At 35.5% G+C, this 25,653-nt stretch overlaps 1 protein-coding gene across 1 annotated transcript in view; it reads right to left on the bottom strand.

The window, feature by feature from the left end:
- Positions 1-302: 302 nt before the first annotated feature.
- The window catches only part of LOC117779723, a 41,983-nt gene continuing 16,632 nt past the window's right edge, over positions 303-25,653 (bottom strand). The window contains exons 7-24 of the mRNA XM_034616024.1: positions 25,522-25,594; positions 23,601-23,747; positions 22,256-22,546; positions 21,987-22,156; positions 21,733-21,902; positions 20,909-21,072; positions 20,079-20,243; positions 19,826-19,970; positions 19,563-19,734; positions 18,659-18,778; positions 18,341-18,518; positions 18,051-18,201; positions 16,678-16,783; positions 8,026-8,184; positions 7,312-7,373; positions 4,875-5,691; positions 3,310-3,657; positions 303-1,155 (exon numbers count right to left, since the gene is read on the bottom strand). Of these exons, the coding sequence (XP_034471915.1) occupies positions 555-1,155; positions 3,310-3,657; positions 4,875-5,691; positions 7,312-7,373; positions 8,026-8,184; positions 16,678-16,783; positions 18,051-18,201; positions 18,341-18,518; positions 18,659-18,778; positions 19,563-19,734; positions 19,826-19,970; positions 20,079-20,243; positions 20,909-21,072; positions 21,733-21,902; positions 21,987-22,156; positions 22,256-22,546; positions 23,601-23,747; positions 25,522-25,594 (4,039 nt within the window). The 3' untranslated portion in view covers positions 303-554. The remainder of the gene's footprint in view (positions 1,156-3,309; positions 3,658-4,874; positions 5,692-7,311; positions 7,374-8,025; positions 8,185-16,677; positions 16,784-18,050; positions 18,202-18,340; positions 18,519-18,658; positions 18,779-19,562; positions 19,735-19,825; positions 19,971-20,078; positions 20,244-20,908; positions 21,073-21,732; positions 21,903-21,986; positions 22,157-22,255; positions 22,547-23,600; positions 23,748-25,521; positions 25,595-25,653) is intronic.

Raw genomic sequence — 25,653 nt, 5'->3', positions numbered from 1 at the left:
TCAGGCGTCGCCGGCACGTCTGAGGTACTTATGTATATACATGCTTCATTTGCTTCATTTGTAATTAAGTATAAAAAATGCTTAGAGTCTAAATTCACATGTAAATCCAATAAGTATGCAGCAATGTATGTATGTATGTATTTTTGTATGTATGTACATGTATGTGTGTACTCGGTATGTATGTGTTGTTGCTCTCATACTTCGTTAACTTTTCATTTTGTTTGAAATTTCACATTGATCTCATATAGAACTACAAGTATGTTTATGTATGTATGTTTAGTAAATATGTACTATATGTATGTATGTATGTCTGTATGTATGTATGTAGGTATGCATGTATCATTAAACTATGTATTTGAGCTGAATATGCTGAAGTACACGTAGTCTGCTAGAAACGAGTTCAATCGAATTGTATAATATGAATGCTTGCCTGCCTCTATCAGTATTTTAGTGAAACGATTGTTGCCAAAAGCGAATTGCAATTGTTGCTCTTGTTGTTGCAGTTGCTGTTGCAGTTGCTGTTGCAGTTGCAGAAGCTAAAGATGTTTAAACTGTCAATGCTTATATTCCGGGTAACAACCATTCTCGATTATTTGACCGGATTGACTGTTGTTGCTGCTGCTGGTATCGACTGATTGTTGCTGTAGCTGCTGCTGCTGCTGCTGTTGCTGCTGCTGATGATGATGCTGATATTGCTGATGCTGGTGCTGATGCTGATGCAATTGCAACTGATGAAGCTGCAATTGTTGTTGGCTTATGGCTGCCGTGTCTACCGATTGTGATTGCAACGTGCGGCGTGTAGGTGGTTGGATAACACTTCCACTGCTTTCCGTCTCCGTTGAGGGTGGCGAGGGGTAATAATCCCTCTGACTTACATTTATACCATTTGGGACGACTCCCATACCCATTATAGAACTGTTGCTGGCCGCCGCCGCCGCTGCCGCTGCGGAGGATTGATGATCGCCGTGGTGCTGGTGCGGATGCTGATGGTGGATAACGTTGTTCGTTGTAGCCCCCGACATGATGGGCCCGACGCCGCTGGATGGTTGGGAATCCGACATTGTGCCGGATTGCGGCTGGTCCAATACCACGACGGATACCACATCCTCACTCGCCCACCGGGCTAACTGTTGTTGAGCTTGAATAAAGTCATCACTAGAAAATAATAATCGTAACAGGAACAACGGTACATGGTAAGAACACAAGGGGGGCTCATCAGGACTCAGGACTCAGGGCCTTAGGCTGGACTGGAATGGACTGGGCTGGTGGAACAGGTGCAGGGTCCCCTCATCTTCGGGCTTACAATCGAATCTATCCGGAGAGTCTAGATAACCCTACCACAACTCTAAATTATCTTGACTAACTTGGATTTTTGTTGTTGAGAAACTGTCAAACTAATCAAGGCTTCAAACATCCCAAATTTTAGAAACTATTCGGTATGATGGTTTTGGTTTGAACTACATGAAATTTTTCCATTATTATTGTACATCGTATATGCTTTTATATATTTTGTATGCTTTTAATCTTTCTTCTAAATGAAAATGAAATTTTTTTTAAAAAAGAAAATTTCTTAAAAAACAATCCCCGCGTACACACGTTTTTTCGTAGAATCGTACAGCAATAAGATTTTGTTTGAAAAACGACTTACGTAAAGAAGTCAAGGAACATTTTAAATCTAAAGAAACCGAAGGGAATCGCTAGAATCACTTGAGCTGAATCCTATGGGTGAAAGGGAATTAGAAAGGGTCTAGATCTAAGTCTGGAACCAGATGAATTACAGGGAACTACAAGTGAAAAATTAACTAATCTGCAGATAAAGCAGTAAGAAAACGCCTAATTCGAGGGTGAATAAATAAGTCATTGGCCTGAGTGGAAAAACGCACTTATCATTTTGAATGGAAATACATTTATTAAAACTGAATCTTCTTGTAGATCTATTAACTTTATGTGGCGATCCTTCAACTACTGTCGAACTTTCCTAACTCGAACCATTATCGAAAGAAAAAGTTTGACTTAAGCTGAGTATGGACATAAGATAAAAGCTGTGCGCTAAATGTCAAATCCATATAAAAAAAACAGTTGCTAAATTAGCTGGACAGAAATTCAGCCAGCGTTTTAGCTGGTTTGTTCGGAGAGCGGATAACACAGAGTTGCCAGATCAAGAAATTGTCGTTTTTCAACACTGCCAGCTTTTAGCTCGGGTGACTGCGAAAATATGGAATTGTTCAAACATTTAACGCCTGACAAGCTAAAAATGACCGTTATTCATTTGAAAACAAAACAAAGGCGTCTTGTGTTTTTCAACCAGGACAAAATTTAAAGAATATTAGCTAAAACTGATACAATTTGTCAGCCCAAATTATATAAATTATTAATTTTTATTAATAAAATTGAGAAATACGCACATAAATTTTATGTGTCTTTGCATATTCGTCCTACTTGAATTAAATGTCTAAATGTCCTACACTTTCGTCATTTTCTATTTCCTACGCCTCCTCAATGTAATCTAAACAGTTGTGCGTTTTTAAAAATGTAAACAAAGCACAACTGTCGTTTTTGTGTATTGCGTTGGCAACACTGACATTCGATCGCCGACAGCTAAATATTGAGCACATTTCCTTCGCTTGTGTCAAATCTTATGTCCATACTCAGCTTTATGAAGACTTCGAGCTATGGATTTTTTTTTTAAGTTTATTAAAAAAAAAAAACTACAATTTATTTATGTTAAATTATGATATTTTTAATTTTTTTTATCTTCTAGGTCTAAAAAGTCTGAAACTAGTGACAATAAACACCTTCGTCATCGCTTTCCGCTTCTCTTTAAAAATAGTTTTCACTAAATCGAAGCTAATAAAACGCAATTAATTGGTGATTTCTCCGAAAAACTCGACTTACAGAAGCACGTGCCATTATTTTTGTTCGAGTTATGGAGAAATTCGACTAATGGAAGTTCTAGTTACGAAAGAATTGCTTGTAATTTGCTCAGTAAACGCTATTGTTACTCAATTTTGTTCGAGCTAGAGAAACTTCAGTTGTTGAACTACACCATGTCGATTTCATGGCACATATGGATTATACCATCCAAAAAAATGATTATTCGATTCTAATACAAGTGTCGTTTTTTTACTTAGGCCATTGACTTTTAGTTATCAAGCCACTCTCGAATAAATGAATCTACCATAGAATAGAATGATATGTTGTTAATAGTGTTCAACTAGATGGGCGCTTCAAATGGAGGTGACTTGAGGGTATTGTGAGAGAGTGAGCGGTGAGTAGTTGTTGTGGAGAGACGAAGTGATGGAGACTTACCTTTCGCTTTCGGGCGTCTCCTGAGGATCGAGTCGCGTGTCGAGGGCGCCGCGCTCATGATGATCGGCGCTCTCATAGATGCCCTCGTCATCCTGGTGCAGATGCGTGTGGGACGAGTGGTGCGATGAGTGTGGGCCGTGTGTGGCATGTCCATGAGCGTGCGAATGGTGTGTATGATGGCCGAATGTATGCGGAGAATGCGTTGGATGGCGTCCAGCTGGAGCCGGCTGACGATAACGTCCGCCATAGGCAAAGCGCGTGTCCTCGTCAGAGCGGGGCCGACAACGGCTGCTGTAAGACGGGTGGATTGTAGCGGTTTTCTGAGATTGAGCTGCTTGCTGATTCGAGCTGTACCAATAACAAGAGCAAAAAGGCAATAACAACACAAAAAAAAACAACAAAAAACAAAAAAAAAACGATAGAAACGCAATCAAAAACATTCTTTAGCATTATTTCAAATCAAAGCAAATGGAATGTGTGGGTAAAAAGGACAAGATGGAGATGGAGGCCGAGATAACCGAGAAACCCGATTCCAATACAGAGATACGGATACCAAGGACAAATTTGGATTTGAAATGGTAACTGAAAACTGATGAAATACGAGTCTCATGAATATACGAATGTATGTAGACACTTAGCTTTGTTCAAATACTTTAACATTATTTGTAACTTGTATTCTGGCTAGGGGAATCCCCCATTTTATAAATTTTGATTTTTAATATTTTTTATTGAGGGGGTAAGCTACTTTTGATTTGGTGGGCGTGGCAACGCTTGGGAGACCAACCTTTATCACACAAGATATTCCAGTCTGAAGCCTGCAAGAAATTCGAATAGAAAGTTGCGTTGGCTAAAGTCGTTCGGTTCAAATCGCTGAGGTCCTCCAAAAAGAGGACAACAGCACACATGCTTCATCTGTGGATGTGAGTGTGTGTGTGTGGGTGTGTGTATGTGTATGGGTGTGTGTATGCGTATCCAGTTGTTTTATGTTGCAATGGCTGCAAATGTTTTGTTGTGAAGAATGTTAAAAGCCAGAGTATAATTAACGCTAGATCCATTAAAGATTGAAGCAATTGCGCTACAGTTATCAGGATATATATCGATATATATTGAACTTGGTGATAATACAAGTACAAATAAAACTTATTGCGGTTATAAGACAAGCATTTTTTGTTTTCTTTTGGTACTGGCTACATACGAGTAAGTTGTCAGTTGAATCGCAATGCACACACTTCGTAATGTTGAAACCAACATTCAACAAATTACGTATACGTATACGAGTAAGAGTACGAGTACGATTACCAATCAGCAAATCCTACGCTAAAAGTAAGTAAAACAAGGTACGAGTGTGATATATGTGTATGTGTATGTGTGTGTGTATGTGTCACACTGTCTGTGTGTGCGTGTATCTGGAGAGATGCAAAATAAATGTAACTCCTATGCATGATAAGCAGTGTTTATCGGGATTATCGGACTCGGCGATTAATTGATCGTGGATTTTGGTCTGGGATAGGTATGGGAATTGTGAGGAAATCGTTATCGTAATCGTAATCGGTATCGAAACTAACCCTTGCGAGGACTCACTACAAGCGGCGGAACTATCTAATCTATAGTGTCGATCGGCCTCCGTTTCCGACATGCGTATATCTTCGGAGCCACTGGGACTCATGTGACGCGACGAATGATGCTCCAGCTGCCTAATCAGATCCTCCAGATTGCGTATACGCAGTGGGCCAGTCGATGGTGCATCATCCTCATCGGTTGGCTGCTGTTGTAGAGCCAAGCCACTTGGCTGATGCAATTGATGCTGCGATCGATGATGATGCATCATCGCACCACCGTGACCAATTGCATTTGACATGCCACTGGGTCCGCCAATACCACCACCAACGCCACCAATACCCCGAACGCCGCTCAGATCAGCGCCGAGCGATAATCCGCCAAGTGCGGAACCACTGCCATCCAATAAAATGGCATGGGTTGCGCCACTGTCGCAGATATTCTCGCGGGAACTCGACTTGGAACCACTCGCCCGCTTATACGATGGCTCGGCCGAGTAACCCAGCTGGGCAGTGCTGCAATCCTGCAGCGTCTTGCGGAGCATCTCCTCGCTGAGGCTGCCGCTGCCGACGGGCGTATTTCCGGTGCCAGTTCCACGATGCGAGGCCGCATTCCGCAATGCCTCCAAAATGTCCTCGTGATATCCATTCAATGATTTGAGCGTACGTTCCACTTCCGAGGCGGCGGCGCCACCAATTGTGGATGCCTGTGTGCCATCCTGTGTGATCAGCTCGAGGTTGTCCGACTGGCTGTCATCGCACCACTTGTCCTTCAGCTGCTCACCGTGCACAAGTCCGTAGCCATGCTTCTTCAGTATACCCTTCTCTGTGGCGTCCAATCGGAGTCAATTGTTGGTCAAGTCAAGTTTCCATGTACATGCAAAAGAACATACAAATGTGGTACAGTCAGACAGCAGAGAGAGCACACAGCTCAACGTATACAGAGAAAGAGACAGTAAGAAACAGAAACAGAAGAGAGAGAAAGATAGATAGAGACATAGAGAGAGAGGGACAGACAGAAAGAGAGTCTCACACAGTGTGATCACTCGATTACATTTGCTTGATTGGATTACATATCCATTTTTCTTATTATGTACATAATATATACGTATACATCTGACAATATCAGTTTCCCTAAGGTATTATAATTTTATTACTGTTTCCTATTTCCAAAAACTCTCCGATTCTATTACTCGTGAGCAGTAAAAAACCAGAGAATCCCTATGTCTGAGAACTTATATACAGCAAGTAGAATAAAAACATACTGTTAACAAAAAAAATAATGGTGTGTATAACTTAAAAACAGGTCTTGGGAACTTCAAACATTTGAAATATCTCTCGAAACTTAACACATAAATAAAATAAACGAAACCAAAATGTTACTTTCAATTCTGTTTTCAATTTTCTGCTGTCATTGCTCGAGCAAGACACTTTCTTTTACTTTTCTTTCAGCATTTATGTATGTACACATATATGTTGACTGTTATTTTACAACATTTGGAATACATAACAAATAATAACAATCGTATTGATACAAACTTTATATCGTTTTATATTTTTAATAAGTAAATTGCCGAAATCAAATGATCATCCTAAATACATATCTTCTTCAAGATACTTGGGTATTTGGTTATGGGTATTTTCGATATACTTAAATGTTACAACTGATGCAGGAAACATTCAAATTGGTTTCCACTCCGAATATACCCGTATTTAGAAGTACCGACATTGTAAGGGGCATTTTGGGGTCGCTGTAGAATTAATACTAAACTGTAGCATTAGCTAAGGCATCAAGCTCTTTAGGAGATGGAACAGAAAAGGAACATAAATATGCTAAAGTATCTTTTTTATCATCAACATCATCATTTGAAAAACTTTGTGTGTATTGAAAATAAAAACGAATGTCTGACTCGTATGAAAGAGACAAAGAACGAAATATATATAGCATATATATTTATAAATATGTACTGTGTTTAACTAACTTTAATAATTAATTTAATTACGATTAAAAAGACGACCTACTGAGATTAAGTTCCTTAAGTTTGGTTCCCGAGTGGAGCCAATATTAAGTTGTATATTATAAGTATATAAGGACAACTATCTTATGACTACAAATGAATTCAATTAGATAAAGTTAATTATGTATTAGCAATGTATGTAACTGTATTTGTGTATTAGCTGCAACGGTAAAACGGGTAACGGCAAAAGGCACTGAGTTATGTATGCATATGTGTAAGTATATGTGTATACTCTATATATTTATATAAGAACGTCAATTACTTGTACTTGGTATACCTATGCATAGCAATATGATAGACGTATACGATAGTATAACGATAGTGTGTGTTGATATTTTTTTTTTTTTTTTTTTTTTTTTTTGTATTTATGACCTCTAGCGCATGAGTATACGAGTATATTGTGAATGCAAATATGATTCGATATTAACCTGCATGTGATTGATCATCCTCACCACCCGTCGTATAGCGACGTCCATGTAGATTCTTATCCCTGCATAAAGAGAATAAGTTAGTTAGTTAGTAAATGTAAATATATAAGGAGCAATAGACCAATTCCACTGAGCACACATATTTTAATATGTACATCATATTTTTTTTTGTAAGATTATTCCACCTAGATATAAACATATTTTAGAGTTAAGTGAAAATATGAAAATGGTTTTGTTTTGATTTGTGTCTGTTTAAATATTTGTAAAAGTCTAAATATAAATATTTTTGTTGTAAGGAAAAAATAATAATAATAATAAGAATAAATAAATTCTTTTTTGAAACTTGAAACGTGTTTGTTTGACATGTAAAGTTGCTAGGTCAAAAGTCGGACTAACTTCAAACTATCATAGCTTTGTCAAAACTGAACAAATTTTCAAACGGCATATAATTTTTATCATAGATTCATAGACCCAAAATCATTTTACATTCATTTATCTCTCAAGTTACAATTTTTTGTTGACTTTATATGTCATCATTAACATAAATCAACACTTAAACTTTTTCAAAGTTTTCGAAATTAATTTATTTTACTGGAACGTACCGGAACTGATATTTTTTTCGGATTGATTATCTGATTTTGTATATGTGATATTCTGTGAATTTTTTTTACATATTCGCTCAGTGAAATTAGGCTATAAGAGAAGAAAGCTTACCTGAATCCCGCCTGATTGGCGTACACCAGTTTGCTGGAACCATCTAGTGATACCTCCTCGACGGAATGATGATTGGGCGCCGTTGCCGCTCCGCCGTAGCCTTTAGGTATGGGCTTCTTTGAGAAGGGCGGATCGTACTTAAGGGTGGTTGTCTTGCGTCTGTGTTGATATGTTGACATCGACGTCGAGAGTTGTTTGATTTGTTTGTTTATTGTTGTATTTTATTTGATATATATATGCGTTTTATTTGAAATTTAATTCATAGATTTGTTTGGATTTTTTTTTTTTTTTTTTTTTGCGTATATACACACATAGATGGGGGCATATAGATTATTTACATATACATATATGTATGTTGAGTATGTTGAATTGAGTTGAGTTGAGTTGAGTTTGGTTGAGTTGAATTGATTGAAGCGTTAAATGGTGCGCATATGATTTTGATTTATAATTCATTATGAAATCATATTTGCATTTCGATTTATACACAAAATCATTTTGGGTACGTTTTTGATATGGTTGATTGGTGGATTAGTTGATTGGTCGTTGGTTGGTTGGTTGATTGATTGATTGATTGATTTGAGATACGATAATATACATATATAGCATGTGTTTTTGTATACGAAGTGTATGAGGCGTAAAGTATGCCCAAAATACACACACCCACAGACATACACAGTCACACACACAGACAGACAGACAGACAGACAAACACACAGACAGGCAATCACGCACAGAATCATCACACAGACACACACACACACACACATACATGGAGGTGTGGGTGTGTGTACATAAGGCACAAGGTGTGTTTACATAAATAAATTTGTTTGATTTCATTTGATTAGATTTAATTTAATATAAATTTTGGTTTTGATTAAATTTGGATTAATTTCGATTTTGGTTAATTTTAGTTTGTTTGTAATTTTTGTTGTGGTTCGTACAATTTTTTGTTGTTGTTATTGTAGTTGTTGTTGTTGTAGTTGTAGTAGTAGTAGTAGTTGTTGTTGTTGTTGTAGTTGTTGGGAAACGAAAGGTTATGATGAGATTCTTGATTAATAAAATGCTCGCAATAGAATTGTTGTTGTTTTCTTCTTCTTTGTATATCTTCTTTTTTTTTGTTTTTGTATTTTGTTGTGAAAAGTAAAATTAAGTGCCACATAAAGAATTTTGTTGAATGCAAAGATAATTACAAATGGAAATACATACAGACACGTCCCCAGACAAGATTATTAAATATATACAACAACAATGAATAGAAATATTTTTAATTAATTTCATGGTTTTTTTTCTTTTATTTTTCGAATTTTTGAGGACATGTGTGCATGTTTTTGTTATATGCACGAGACACGAGCTGAATACATTGAATGTGCCGTTGAAAAATTAAAAAATAAATAAAAATTAAATAAATTATGTACACAGATATGTAAAATATGCATTAACAATGAAGTCATTCTTGAATGAAAATGGAGGGATACCAGACAAGACAGAGACAGAGAGTATGAGTGAAAGAGATATATACAAACATATAGAAAGAGAGAGATTTTGTATAGGACAAAGAAGTTGATTAGAAATTTCGGGCTAACACACATTTAAGTATCAATGAAATTCTTGTCAAACACTCAACGACATAACACAAAACACAATAAATAATTGCGACATTTTTGAATGAATCGCATTAAGTTAATTTCTTGGTTTATTGTTAATGACATGTTCTGTGTGTATGTGTATGTGCGTGTGTGTATGTGCGTGTGGGTGTGGGTGTGGGTCTCACTCTATACATATATGTATGTCTGTGTATGGGTCGTATTTGTGATGGAGACACGGACAAAGGGATTAAGACAGTGGGAGAGATAGATTGCATTCACCTGACGCATACATACACACATACTACATTCATTCACACACACATACACTGAATCACACTTACATACACACATAAATATATACATACTAGATACATACATACAATTGGTGCTGCCAGGGTATAAACCGCATTTATTTTACAAGTTGGAAAGAATTAGATTTCGAGACAGCGAAAAGAGAGATAGATAGTTAGTGAAAGAAATAGATAGAAAAAAAAGAGAGACACAAGCATGGATGAGACATACATACAAGAGAGTGAAGTAACATAGTGAGAAAGCTGAAGGACAACAAATGGTAGGTAGGGTATTCGATTTGTATGTATGTATGCATGTATGTATGTATATTAAAATGTATATATAGATGTATGGCACGTATGTACAAGTATGTGTGAGGAATTTATACATGTTTGCATGTGCGCACTTCTGTGAATATGAGTGACTCAATTAAATGTGAATTATACAAAATTTGTTCGAAAATCCTAATCTCATTATTCCAGTGGGTTGCGGTAAAATCGGAGATCTTTTACTTATTTTCAAAATGCACTGCATACTTTTCGGCAGCGCTCGAATATGTTATCAACAGCCTTTTTTTTAATTTCATAGCATACTTTTAGGAAACGCTTGAATTGAGCGTGTTTACTAATTTTTAATATTGCATTGTATACACATAGGCGACATTTGAATATCACAGTACTTGGAAGGGGAAATCATCCATAGCATAAATGCGATTCTGTATTTATTCATATTTTCATTGTATGTGTTCAGCAATGACAGCGATGGATGATTAGTTATCAAAAATGCTATGCATAGGATCTTAATGGGTTATGCGCTTATGCATGGGTTAATGTTGGGGTGTTAAACTGCTTAAATAAATGCAGTTGTAGTTGTAAATGTAGTTGTGTGTGAATGTGGCGTGTATGTGTGTGGGTGTGTGTGTGTCGTTGATATCGAATATCGATGCACATACGATAGTACACAAAGAAAACATAAAGAGAAGTTCGTATATGAATGTTTTCTGTGTGTATATTGTATTTTAGATAGTACAATTAAACATATAGTACAAATTGGCTGTAATGGCGGCTCATCGGAACATCGCTGGCTCTCTCAGCAGAAAGCACCACCATAACTCAAAGTCAGTTTCGTCTATGTTGGGCCCTAAGCGCAACAAATACATATATAGATCAGATCATTATAGCCATCAGCATAGATGCCTATTTTGGGCAAATGCCTCCCAACCTACACACAATATCATTTATTTGTTTTTTCTTTAATCTTTTCATTTTTTTTTTTTGGCTTTGGGCTGCAAGTAAGCGGGGGGGACCGTTTTACTTAGTTCTTGTCTATGGATATGTGCGCTTGTGTATATGTGTGCGTGTGTGAGTGTGAGTGTGAGCGTGTATATATGTATGTGTGTGTGTGTGTGTGTGTGTCTGTGTATTTGTGACTGTTACTAAGTAAGTATCATAATAATGATGGGGCATTTGCTAATTGTATATGTAAGTAAGTTATACAAGTATTTCGATCATGTTTGGGTATTTGTATTGGATACTTTCAGGAAGACTAAACTGAACAAAAGTAGTAATGAAAATAGACCACAAGATCAAGATCATGATCATGATCACGATAAGTCATCACAATCACAATCACAATCACGATCACGACGCGTTGACCACAATCGCCATTTCATTGTGTGTTTGTTTTTGGTATTGTTGTTCTTGTTGTTGGGTGGCCTTTTGCCTTTTGTTTCAAATCTTTTTGTTAATTTTCACTCATTAACAATAATCAAAAATAATTGATGCTAATACAAACAAAATAGGCTATGTAGTTAAATTAAGTGTGAAATAAAATATAAATATGCACATGTTATTAAAATAATTATTATTATTATTATTATATGTTGAACTTTTATGTGTGTCAATATAATCACTACGATCACTTCCTATATAACCATCTATTCATGCAAAGCTCTTAAGGGACCATAACTTATTGCATTTAATATATGTTGTACTAAATTCTAGCATTAAGTGTATATTTTAACTAAGTTTGTTTTTCTCTCAAGTTACAGATGCCAATTCGATATTCTTATTATTGTCAAACTAGCATAATAAATTTTAAATTATATTTTTTCATCAAATTTCACACTGCAATGAAGTTTTATTTATTCCTTATATTATCCCAAAATTGTATGCTATAAAAATTTCTGTGAAATTGTATCGCAGTAATTTTCTTATTTTTGTAACGATATACTTGCGATAGGTGTTATCGGTTGTGCTGCAGTCTCTAAAGTCGATGACTAGTTGAAATTCCGAATTTTCTTTAGTTTTCGTCAGATCTAATAATTATTTAACTTGAAAAATGTTAAGGCTCCGTTATTATATTACTAATATTTGCTTTTGAATTCCATTTTAATTCCAATAATCATCATTTGATATGGACTTTAAGTATTTATCTGGGGGACGGCGTTAACAAGTGCCAGATATAATTATTTCTAATAAATAGATTTTTATAAAAATATATTGTATGTATATAATATTATTTATAAAAAATAATTTGTCTGACCATTGTGTGGGGCTAAACGCCATCAGGAACGGATTGTGAATTTTAGATGCTACGTCTGGATATAATGGATGATATATCATATATGTGCAACTGTACATGATGTTGTTTGTGTCTGTGTGTGTTCGGGTGTTTGGATGTGTGTGTGTGAGTGTGTATTACACTATAATACATAAGTATGTACTCGCATATGAGTACTTGGTATTTTGTTTTAGATTAAATGAATACAATTATATGCACATACACGTACATCTGTATGTATGTATGTATATATTCGCATTCAAATTCATGCAGGTCTTGTGTATGTACATACATACACGTGATATGCACGATACATATAGAAGCTCACGTGTATTGATATGTACATGTATGTGTGTAAGAAAGTGGTGAATTAGTACATAATAAGTATGTGAAAAAATGGAAGCCAAAAAGCGGTAAATTGGAATAGTTTATGTTCAACGTATTTATGTATGTTTGTGCATGCATAACGATGTATGTATGTGTGGATACGTGTGTATGTATGTATGTATGTATCTAACGCGTATCTAGCTATTTACAGTTTACTGAATACATACACACATGCATACATAGGCACATACATGCACATATGCATGTATCTAGTACAGTTACAGTTTATACATGTGCATGTGAGTGCGTTCCTTAAATGGAAGTTGAAATCGAAACTCAAAACATAAATGACTATGCACAACGCTTACTACATACAAACATACACACACACACACGCTTAGCCACACATATACATATACATATATATGTATGTATGCATGTGTGTGTGTGCACATAGTTATGTACTAAATACTACGACTCATAATGAGGGCAACATTTTGACATAAAGAAAATGATTGAAAAATCGTTAACAAAACATATAAACAAAATATTGAGTTCATTTTTTTTTTCGATTCTTGTTAGTGTTTTTTGTACTTTTTTCAGTATTTTTTTTTTATATTTTCTTATTTTTTTGAAGATTTTTCTTTTCTTTTTTTGTTTTTTGATTTTTTTTGTTTAATAATTTGTAAAATTTGTATTTTTGTATTTTTAGAGCTGGCTTTTTCATTACTTCTTTTCAACTAACCTCAGACACAGGGAGAAGTTTCTATGTACTACAACTGACCTGTAGCACAATGCCATCAAGGTGAATGTTATAAAAACGAACCCTACAACTGACATTAGAACACCGACTAGGAACACTGTATTTGAGCCGTGGTAGTTCTCTATACGAGATATTTTGTTAGCCATTTGTTTCGATACAGATGTGTTTTGTGTGTGTGTGTGTGTGTGTTTGTGTGAGTGTGAGTATATTGTGTGTATGTGTGTGTAGAGTTTAATGCGATTACATAGATATATATACATAAAGGTGGAGGATATGTACAATATTATGCATACGCCGCGTTGTATTTAACAATAATATTTGTTTTTAGCATAGTTTTTTTTTTTTCGGTTTTTTGGATACAGTTTTTTTTATTGTAGGATTTGCATACGTTACGTTGTGATATACCAGTTGGTGTTTATTGTTGTTGTAGTAGTAGTAGTAGTAGTTGTTATTGTTGTAGTTGATGTTGTAGTTGTTTCATACGTTATATTTATTAATATTAACACACACATATATCACATATATATATATATACCCATATATATATAGTTAGTATATTGTGTGTATATATGTATAGATATATAGATCAAGTTGAAGGCGTTTGTTGTCGTCGATATCATTATTGCAGTTGGTTGGGTGGGGTCAGCCGAAAAAAAACAAAGCAAACAAATAACATTTTGTACGATTTTTCTTTGCTATTTTGTACGTTTTTAAATTTTTTGGTTATGGTTTTTGGTTTTGGTTTTTCTTTTGTTTTTTTTTTTTTTTTTGGGGGAGGTGTCAGAATAGCTTTACAGCTCAGCACACAACAAAAGGCAACTTTTGCATCAACTCTCGATATCACAAAAGGCCACAAACACAAACACACACACATATGCATACTATAGTGGATATGTGTGTGTGTGTGTGTGTGTATGTGTGTGCATTGACTGTGCTGTTGTTGCTGTTGTTGGTTCTGGCCACAAAAGCATCGAATGAAGCCGAAATCAAACGATTCTCACAGTTGCGCCTCGAATTGACACTTAAGTCAGCGTTTTTCTTTCATATTTCTTTTCTTTTTGCGTTTCTTTTGTAATTTGCATTCTCTTTTTTTTTGCATTTTTGCTTTTGGAATTTTCGGCAACACCCAGGCTATGACAATGGTAATCCAAGCTATGCAAGACAATCTCTTTAACAAAGGGCGCACCTGCCAAATCCACCTGTCTCTCCCTTTACGTATATTTTTTGGCATGTTTTGGAGTGTTTGCGGGGGATTCTTTTATGTTTATAGAAATATTAGATATTGGATGAATCCAATATATGAGTACCTTATGATCAGAAATCCCATTAAAGCCTACAGTCGAACTTCTGGATTTCAAATATTGCAATATATATTTTCAATACCCATTCCGATTAAATTAAATAGATTAAAATATTACAACCTATGTACAACTTGTACTTTTATAATTGTGAATGAAAGTATCCAATGCTTTCAGGTGTCAAACTATTTGTTGATATATTAGATAAAATTTTAAATTAATAGAATAAAATTAAATTTAAATATTTTATAAAATACGTAAATACTTAATTATTTTGTTAAATATATTTATAGCATACGATTAAAGCGATTCTGAAAATCAAATCTCGGTTGTTTTCAAAATATATCGAACGCACCTTATATGTACATATATAACTAAATTCAGTAGATACATGTGCATAGTTTTAAGTGTACATATATAGCATACTTTTATGGACCTCGTAAAAGTATGCTTACAAATTTTCCATTTGTTGATAAAATTAATACGAAAGTGAAATTTGTTTGTTTTCCAAAAGTTCGACTGTAACTTATTGGTATTTTTTTTTAAAGAATTCATATTCCTCAGTTCTTAAGAAGGGGGCGTGGCAATGCATGTGTGTGTGTGTGTCTGAGCGTGCGTGCGCTTGTGTGTGTGTGTGTTTGTTTCCACGAGCGTGAATTAATGACAGGAACAGGAATGTGATTGAATGCATTGAGTGAGTGGGAGTAATGATCGTGAATATATATGTACTTGTGTCGAAACATACTGAGATGAATATAAGTGATAATGCATGTAAACACGTATGCATGTACGTATGTATATTCGATATGCATGTCGAGTTTGTTTATATGTATTGCATGTCATATGAATACATACATATAATTATATACATACATATATGCACACATACGTACATACATACACACGAAATATGAATGGCAAATAAACACAGATACGGATACTGCATGAACCAGCAAGAAGCTCGGGTATATTGGTACATCAAGTAACAACATTCAGATACAAACAGACATATACGTATACATAAATATGTACATACACATACATACATAAGTACAACATATTTATGTATGCTACTATGTAGATACGGACAAACATTTTAATGCAATCAACAAAATAATAATAATAATCGAGTTTGTACGAGCAATACATACATACTATTTATGTATTTATAGGTATGTACATATGTACAATACATCAGCGTATAGTCTAGAAGCGTACATACATATGTACACATGATGTACAATGTACAAACAGTAATGTCAATAAAGCTTACGAAATCAAAATGGCACATGATGAAAATAAAGTGGAGCTTTCTCTAAACATATGTATGTATGTGCATACATCATGTATACATACATATGTTAGTGAGTTAACTATATACAAACGAGCACATGCATACAATCACAACGTACATACATACATACGCATACATACACACGTATTCATATGTGTCCAAGGTCAGACAATTAACAGATCTTTAAAATAAGGGAAATTCCCCCTTCAAAGATAACGAGAGACAGAGAGAGAAAGAGAGCGATCAAGAGTTTAAGATAGAGATATATATAGTTAGAGTTGGGAAAATGTTATGTCTGACCTTTGACCTGAGTGCATGCAGCAAACGAGTTTGATTGACACAAACCATACATGTAAGGTTCATCACGGTCAATCATTTATCAATCATCCCGCAGTCTGCTTTCCTGCTATGCGTATGTATGTATGTGAGTATCTGTTTGTGTGTGTGTGTTTCAGTGTCGGTGTGGTTGTGTGTGTGAGTGTGCTCGCAGGATCGGATTTTGACCGATTGTTAACTTGCTTGGTACTCTACCTGTAGCAAACGGCCAGTGTTGCAAAACTAATGAAGACACATTTGACGATAACTGTTAAAATGATGACCATGGTTAATGTGCTGATCCTATCTTGGTCATTGGGGTCTGGAAATGTTGGTTGCATTTGACGTTATTTTAATTGTAATTTTAATTTCAATTGTTTTTTTCTTTTTTTTTTTGTTGCCAAATTATATTAATTTTTTAAAAGCATTTCTGTTTCGAAATCTGATTGCTGTTAGGTCATAACTTTAAGCTAGTACTGCTAAAAACCAATTCCCAAACTCAAAAATTCATAAATAAACACAAAATAAAACTTCGATACACCGAAGCAAAAACACCCTTGGCAGAAGAATTTTCGAGACACTTATAGATATACACATATTCGCATAACTTTCCGATCAAAATGAAATTTTAAGGTAAGCTATACATAAAATAGACGGAAAGTTTTATAGGGTTATAAAACGTCAAACAAATTTGTGTATATTATAATCTCTGCAAAGGTGAAGACTTAATGTCCATGCAATCTTTTAACACTGAAAAACTCAAAACACTTATATAAGAATTCGACTTTTGACAATTGAATTGCAGTTCCTAATTCCTCATGTAAGATATATATATATATTTTTTTTTTGGTTCGGCGAATCAGAATTGAATACAGAAAGAACATAAAGAACATTGACATTGATTTGCCTTTTGTATCACTTGAAGAAAGCATTAAAATTGCAATAAATATGTAGATTTTGTTATTGAAACAGTAATCAGCATGCACCTCATGTGAGTCTGATTCGATTCTTAATAAACGGGAATGTACACATATATATTTATATGATTTGATACTGGATATATCGAGTTGGGTTTAATTTTAAGAAATCGATTTTTGTCGAATCGTTTGATGAATTGAGTTAGTGATTTGATGTAAAGCTATATGGTAAATATATATAAATAAGTATAAAACATACTCGTATATATCTGTATGTCTAAAATAGTTACACTACTTAATCGCTGAATCGATTGATTTTCGCCTATCTACTAGCAATCGGTGTAATTACCATTGTCATACGAGTAATCGAAACAAATTATGTATATCGATTGTATCGAATTGCAATCAAATCAATAATTATCAATCTGTTTGTTCGAGAAGATCGTGTGAGTTCGCTATTTGGGTTTAATTGTGGCAATGTTAGTACCGCTGCTTAACTGTTGCCCCTCCAAAACGCCCGATTGGCTAAGTTTATGAAGTTAACATTAGTTTTAAGTCTAATATTATTCGATATATGTATAGATAGATATGTATATTCATTATAAATATACAGGTATATCTATAGATATATTGAATGCGTTAATTGTCGAGCCACAAACCAATCTCTCTTACCATATGGAGTTTCTTTCTTCTCCATTTTGATTGTATTCTCCGGCGTTGGCAATGCCTCCGTTGGCAGTGGTGTGGTCAAAAGCACCACGGAACTGCAGTCCGTGCCGCCCCAGCCCATATCGCAAAAGCATCGATTCGCGTTTGTACAGAACTGCAAAAAGTCCAAAATGCAAGTGGAAATATGTGCAAAGATACATAATGGTATATCAAATAGATATTTTTTTTTTTTTTTTTAAATATTCAAGGATTGTTGCTAATTATGTTCTTTATCATCATCGTGTTTCACTTACACCATGCTCTGAGCACTCTTGACCCTGCTTATTCGTTGGGCACTTGGTTGAGTCCACATGGGGAAAGAGACTGACGCACGTTTGGTTAAGGCATATCAAATTATCGCCACAAGGCGTCCCATCCTTGACTAGGCCATGCTCTGGATAGCTATTGGAGCCCACTTGACCGCTGGTTGCCCTGCAATTGTAAAATGCAGATTGCACATTGAATATATGTACGCTATATGGTAAGTAGATAAGCAAGCACAGGCCCCAAGCACTTCATAGGCCTCCCCCATAGGCTGAAAATGAAGAGTATACACTTATCCCGCTACGCACTTGCATTCGTACTCCTGACCCTTGATGGAGATAATTGTGCGAGAGTATAGTTGGTCGATCCCATCGTTAACTGGCTGCCTCTCCCCCTCCTTGCACTGCAGCGTACCGCATTGGACATTCCTGTATTGCGAGAACAAATTGATACCCATCATTAGTAAACTGACTCATAATTGCAAACACAAAACAAAACTCAAAAAAACAAAAAAATTATTAAAAAATAAAAATCTTTAAGAATATAAAATTAAAATTGAAAATTCATCAGATTATAAGAAAAATGAATCAATCTATTTTATAATAATTAATAAATCAGGAAGTAACAAAATTCGTTATTGATCAAAATAACAACTAAAAAAATCAACCAGTTTAATTTTTGTTTCAAATGTACAAATTTTTTTTTTTCAATATCTCTGCAATAAACTTATATTTGAGACTTAAAAAAAAACTCTTTTAAAGTCTTTACAGACTTTAATTTTATTCCTCAAAATATTCTTGACAGACTTATAAAAGTCTAATAAAATAAAAATCAATAATAATACGTAAATATTTTTAATTATTTTTTTTTTAATCGCAAGTAACTATTAATTTTGATTCATAAAATAAAACTCTTTAATAACCATTAAAAGTGATTTTTTTTGCATATTCCTCATAGAAGTGATGACCCCTGATTTAAAGTGAACTAAATGCGTTCAAAAAAATATATTTTTAATAAACACAATTTTATATTAAATTAAAAAGTCTGAGCACTTAATGAAACTTTATAAATAACTATTTAAAAATATATATATATTTTTAATTGAAAATTTAATAATAAATAAAAAGTATTCGCCAAGCATTTTTCATGCTGATTATGCAAAATAAAAAAGAAAGGAAATTAAGAAATGTGTGTATGAAAAATAAGACTCACTCAGGTTCGCATTTGATATAATGATCGTTGGAATCACGACCGCAGTGACCGTTGATGGAGCCCTTTGAGTTGAACTGCTCGTAGCATTGACGATCGGCCGCAAATCCGCCGTATCCCCAAATGGCCTCGCATTGCAGCGTCAATGTTGGGCAATAGCCCTGAAAGCAATAGCCTAATATGGGGGAGACATACGTAAGATATTGTGAGTAAGAGAAAATGTTTAATGAATATTTAAAGTGTATGGAATTTTGTGTGAAACTCACCCGAAACACTCAATTTGCTTTGGCCACAGGGCGAGCCGTTTTTCTTGTAGATATCAACGGGGCATTGGCCCACCTCGCCATCGCAATACTCGGGCAAATCGCACTCGTTATGAGAGTCGCGGCAGATGTAGTCCTTAGGTCGCAGCTGGCATTAAAATAAATTGTGTTAAAGTCAAAGGCAATCACAATTTTCCGCTTTTCGCATCTCGCATCTCGCCCTTCTCTTTTACATGTCTATACTGTCTACACTTACTCGACATTGGTCGCAGCAGGCACCGCTGGCACACTGAGCCTCCGACTTGAGCTTACATGTGATGCCATCGCAGCATGGATCCAATGCGCACTCCTCGAACGTTCCACAGTCGCATTCCTCGTCCTCCTCAATGATTTTGTTGCCGCAGTTTCGGCGCAGCTCGATCTGCAGGTGACAGTAATGAAATTAGATTTTAGACTTTAATCTAATCCAGTAAACACTCTGCGCTAAGTTTTATCAATTCAAATTGAAAGGGGACTGCTTGACTGCACTATTTACTATTGCACTATTTATAATTACAAAACTGCAAATAATATTTTTAGCAGACACTTTTCATTTAGAACTTTCCACTTAAAAAAAAGTTCATTTGTGTCGATTGGTTTGTTTCACTTTTACAAACTTGTGTAAAAGTATCGCTAAAAATTTGTTATGCAGATTATTCAACTAATTGATTAATTGTTTCTATATTTTTTCAAACAAGAAAGTTTATTTATAATGTTCTTAATGCCTTCAACCTGAGTTTAATTATTGAGATCATTTGTTGATTTAGGAACACTTAAAACTGTTTTTGGGCTTATAAGATTTGTAAGACATGTCTAGATATTTTTAAGGATATCTTTAATACGACTACAGGATATCTGCTAGTCCAGCTGTATCTACTGTCTTTGCTGAATTCAGTTTTCTACAACTGTTAAACCGCATCAGAAGCCACCTCAACGTCAGTTTGAAGCGGGTATTGTATCGATTGGAGGGGGACGAGTTGGGAGGTGGATAAATGGTTGAATTGTGAAATGGCGGTATTGTGGAATGGAGAATGGGTTAGCTCTTACCTCGTTGGGCTTGTTGAGCAAACAAAGACCGTGACCCGTGCGCAATGCGTCAATGTAATCCTTTTTGCTGCATTCCGAAAATTTGTATGGTTGCACATTCTCCTGGCCGACTATTGACTGTGCCATTATGCATCCGTGCCAATCTCGGCAGAAACATTCCTCACCTGCGAAAAAAGCAACAGCGATAATACAGTTCCCATTCCATACACAGTTTCACTTACAATAGAGAGATGAATAAACATAAGATAGCATGAATAAACGAGCCAGCATATGTGAGTAACATACAATTCTCTAGGAAAATTCAATAAATCATTTAAAAATAAATTGAGTCTGCAGAAATGCTTCACATCATAGAACCCGACTGCGGGAAAAGTACACTTTATTGATATTTATGTGGAATTGATGTAAACGTGGGATTCAAAATAGAGCTTAAAGTATAGATTTCATCTTAAAAAGAGCGTGAATAAAAAGACTTGTCATAACTAACAAGTAAGAGGAACTACGAGATACCTTTGAGTACGTGTTTAGTACTCTTGAATAACTTTTAAGCTTTTCATAAAAACATTGGGAAATTGATAAGTATCTTGTGCATCTTATTGGCGAATTGATGTTGGCGTTCAGTTCACATAAAGAGACAAAAGGGCGGATAGAGGGACAAGACTAATTCGACTCGGCTCTTAATATAGATAAAGAATATGTATACCTTATACTTATTAAGCTAAGAACCGTTTAACTCTTTCTGCACATTTTTAATGGGAGCAGTGTATTAATGAGAAATTTTCGAACTATTGAAGTCGACCAATTGGAAGGAATTGAATACTTACGACCATCGTCATGGCCCATGCCAATATTGTGTCCAATCATGTGGGCCATGGTTCCCGCCAAAAGATGCGGCTCATAGACATTGACATCGACACTGATGCCGACGGCACGAGGTGTGCAGACGGTCTCCGGTACAGCCATGCCGGCCTCTCCCCCCGCAAATGTTTCCCCGCTGCGAAATCAAGTTGGATCAAATGGAATATATATGTACATATAATTGGAATATACTATAGGGAATACCTAAGATTATACTTACGTCAGCAGTTGTGTGGTATCTCGTTCGATTTGAAACAGATTTCTTGAAGTGTAATCATTAAAATTGGATATTGCCTTGCTGATGTCCTTGCTACCGTCAATGGCCGCCTGGTTCTTGCCCCACGTCTCAATGTACACCACCGAGACACGAGTGTTAAGAGTACGAAAATACTGAAGGCAAAAAGCCAGAGCAGTTTTCACATTAGATTGCATGCATGTAGTTGTTGCTATTCTTGTTACTATACTACGAGTAATTAGTAGTATACTCACCAGGTCGGCAATATTGGCCACCTGTATGGCATCGTGAATCACTTCGGCACGCGTGCTACCATTGCGCTTCTCAAACATGGCCTTATCCACAATGATGGCCGTCTCGATGTACTTTGTGGCCTCGCGCACGTCACGCTTGTAGCGACCCGCCCCATTTGGGTGTATTTCATCGACCACGCCCGCCGATAGGTGCTTGGTCCTGCGGGACAGACGCCAGGAGTCCAAATTGCCAGAGTTTGCACATCCCTTATTGGCCTTTGTGCGCGCCTCAAAAATGACATGCGGATGTTTCTAAACGCAATTAAAAAGTTGCGAAACGAAGTTAGTGTTGGTTGTAATGCATCGAAAGTGAAATCAAATTAAATCAAGTTCAAAATAAGTGAAACATGTACAACATAATTGTCAGCAAGTCGAACTTAAACTTACACACACAAACTTTAAATTTATGTGGAAAATCTTTCTCATATTTCCAGTTTAAGAATTCAAAGAACTTTTTCGACTCTCGCAGACATTTAAAAATAAAATGATTTGTTAGTGCAATATTTTGGAAAGTAGTCAATTATCGATCTACTTCTATTTGCCAATTTTTTTTAAATTTGTAGTAGGCTAAATACAAGCTAGTGGTGGTCATCTTAACAGTGGGATCCTCTTGTTCAAGTGAAAGCTTTATTCGATGTCAGCTATCGTAAGAACGTAAGAATCGATTTATCGATTATAATAAATAAATGCCGTGGCGTCATTTTTGGAAGTGCACTTGAATCCAAAGGTTGTGTCCAGTGTTTGTTTAATAAACTGTCTTTGCCTTCTACAAATTTTCGGAATCCCATGTACATTCGAAATAAGGATCGCAAAAACCAATATATATATTTAAATATTGCTGTCAGCTCACACTACTAAACAATTGCAATGTGCAATTTTTGAGTGTTTTTTACCTATACCATCTATGCCATGATTATAACTTAATTAGTCATCATTTACTTTGATAAAATTTCGCGCTAACGTTAAAAAGATGTTCATGAATCACATTATGGGCTCACAAATGCAACAACACAATGTTTTTGTTTTTTGTGATTATGATTAAAAAAAACAATTTTCTTTAATGCTTTTTTTGCTTCAACATAGAGAAAGTTTGAAGAAATTTCATTCAAGGCCATTGAAGAACTGACTGTTTAATCAAATTCTTAAGCTAAGAAGCTTACAACAGAAAAAAAAAACCTTCGTAAGTTGTTCGTAAAGTTTGTAAAGTTCCTTGTGTACAAATGATTTTTTATTATTTAGCTTCACGTTATACATAATACATAATAAAGTAAGTAATATTTTTATTTTGTGCGTTTATAAATCTTACCGAAAGATCTCCACCGTAAAAGGGATGAATAACAAAGGTCTCGTTGCCAATATGTATGACCCCGCTGACTCCATTGCAGGTGTGAAATGCGGCACTGGCACCCGGATAATCCTTAACTGTGCCGTGGTAGTAACAGTGCTCGATGTCCTGAAAAGAAAACATAAGCAAATATGTAACTCATACGCTTTTAATTGAACTCAATTTTAGTAATATGCACAATTTATCACCTTGCAAATTAAGTCTAACTAAATAGAATGCATAGGATAAACATAGCTTTTTTATTTACTTAGTCTCATAAAGATCGAATTGTGTATATCATATGGTATATCAGTATTCGTAGTTGCTATGTTTCGGTGTAATCCTCTGTACAGTTATGCTTTGCTTTTAATGAACTTAAATTAAACGAAATATGGAATACATTTTTTTGTGATTATTAAAGTACAAGTTATTATCTTTTTCTTGAGCAACACAAAAAGTGCAGATGCACAACAAAACAAACAAAAAAGTGGGATCTATTACAACTCGTGGAGTAGTATCGAATGCAACTCTCAATACTCAAACATATGAAGAACAAACCGACTGATTACGGCTACCATTTATCATTCGGATTCGCAATATTTCGATTGCAGTATGGCAGCATAAGAAATCTTGGGAATTTGAAGGATAAACGGAAAGCCGAAAAGGGCCTGAATGTTATGTGCTAAACTTAAATTACACAGCAAATGGATTTCGAAATTTTTAAAATTGGAAAAAATTCTACATTATGAAATTTTTTGCAAATTGTTGGACTATTTCCATAGATTACACTTTGCATATTGGATAGGTGATGTTGATGGGGGATTATGTTGAAACTGTACTAGAATTTTGTGATGATTGGATTGGAGCTGCTATTTTGGTTGATATTTTTGTAGTAGTGTAGTTGCTGTTGCTGTTGTCGATGTCGTTGTTTTTGTCGATGTTATTGTCCCATTGCTGTGAAGCTAAACGAATAGGCACTCGGCTGCCCGCTCTAGATCCCAATTCTCCTTAGATAAAACAGCTCGGGCATCATGCTCATCAATGCCCATGTCCTTGAGACGATCTATCTTTAGGTCCAAGTCGGGAAACGAACGGGGTCCTCCAGCATACGCACTGGTCCAATGCTTGGCAGTAAGTAGGAAGAGATCTTGTCGTTTCTTAAACTGATAGGCGACCACAAAGTCCTGCCAATCATCTGGCTCGGGGGCAATGAGCAGTCCTTGAAGCGATATTAATACAGTGCGTAACGTCATCGCTGCAGCCCAATGATCCTTCAGTATATCCATGCGAATGGCCCCAGTGACCGATGAAATGTTTGGATGCCAAATGCGTGTCACGAATCGTATCTCTGGTGGACTGAATGGATATTTATCCGGCACTTTGATTTCCAACACAAATTTACCGCCCTCATAGGGCGTTCCACGGGGTCCAGTTATCTCGCCACGCAGCTCTGTCCAGCTGTCATTCACCAGCTCCATCTTGATCAGACATTGATGGAACTCCTCACCGCTCAATGCCTCCTTGAACTCCCGCTTGATACGAGCTTCCGCCATATTCGTCATGTTTTTGGGGGATGTTGTTTTTGATTTTTCTACTTGCTCTTTTTCTTGATTTATCAGTTCGCGCTATGGTTGTAAGAGGAATTTTTTTTAAAATCTTTTATTTATAGAACGCTTCAGTATTTGTATGTATTTTTTATTAAACTGACACTTTTTCAAACAAAACATTTGGAGCTTGGGCTGCTAAACCGATTGCACTAGTCTACTTCACTCAGTTTTATCCAATTTATATCACTGACCTTTCAACTCTATAACGCATACCGATTGACCAAGAGACCTTACGAACAATTCTATTGCCTAATTATAATTTATTTAAAGATTTTTAACATGTATTTGATACTTACATGTCGGTTTCCATCCACTAGATATCCACCAACGTGATAATGTTTTTGTTGTATGTTAGGCGAAAGTAGTTGTCTATAAGGAGAATCAAACATATAATCAGAACATTGTATTTAATATCGTTAGTCAATTTA

The sequence above is a fragment of the Drosophila innubila genome, chromosome X, assembly GCF_004354385.1.
Source record: "Drosophila innubila isolate TH190305 chromosome X, UK_Dinn_1.0, whole genome shotgun sequence".
In the NCBI taxonomy this organism is placed as follows: Eukaryota; Metazoa; Arthropoda; class Insecta; order Diptera; family Drosophilidae; genus Drosophila; species Drosophila innubila.
This window is presented reverse-complemented; position numbering and strand designations above follow the sequence as displayed.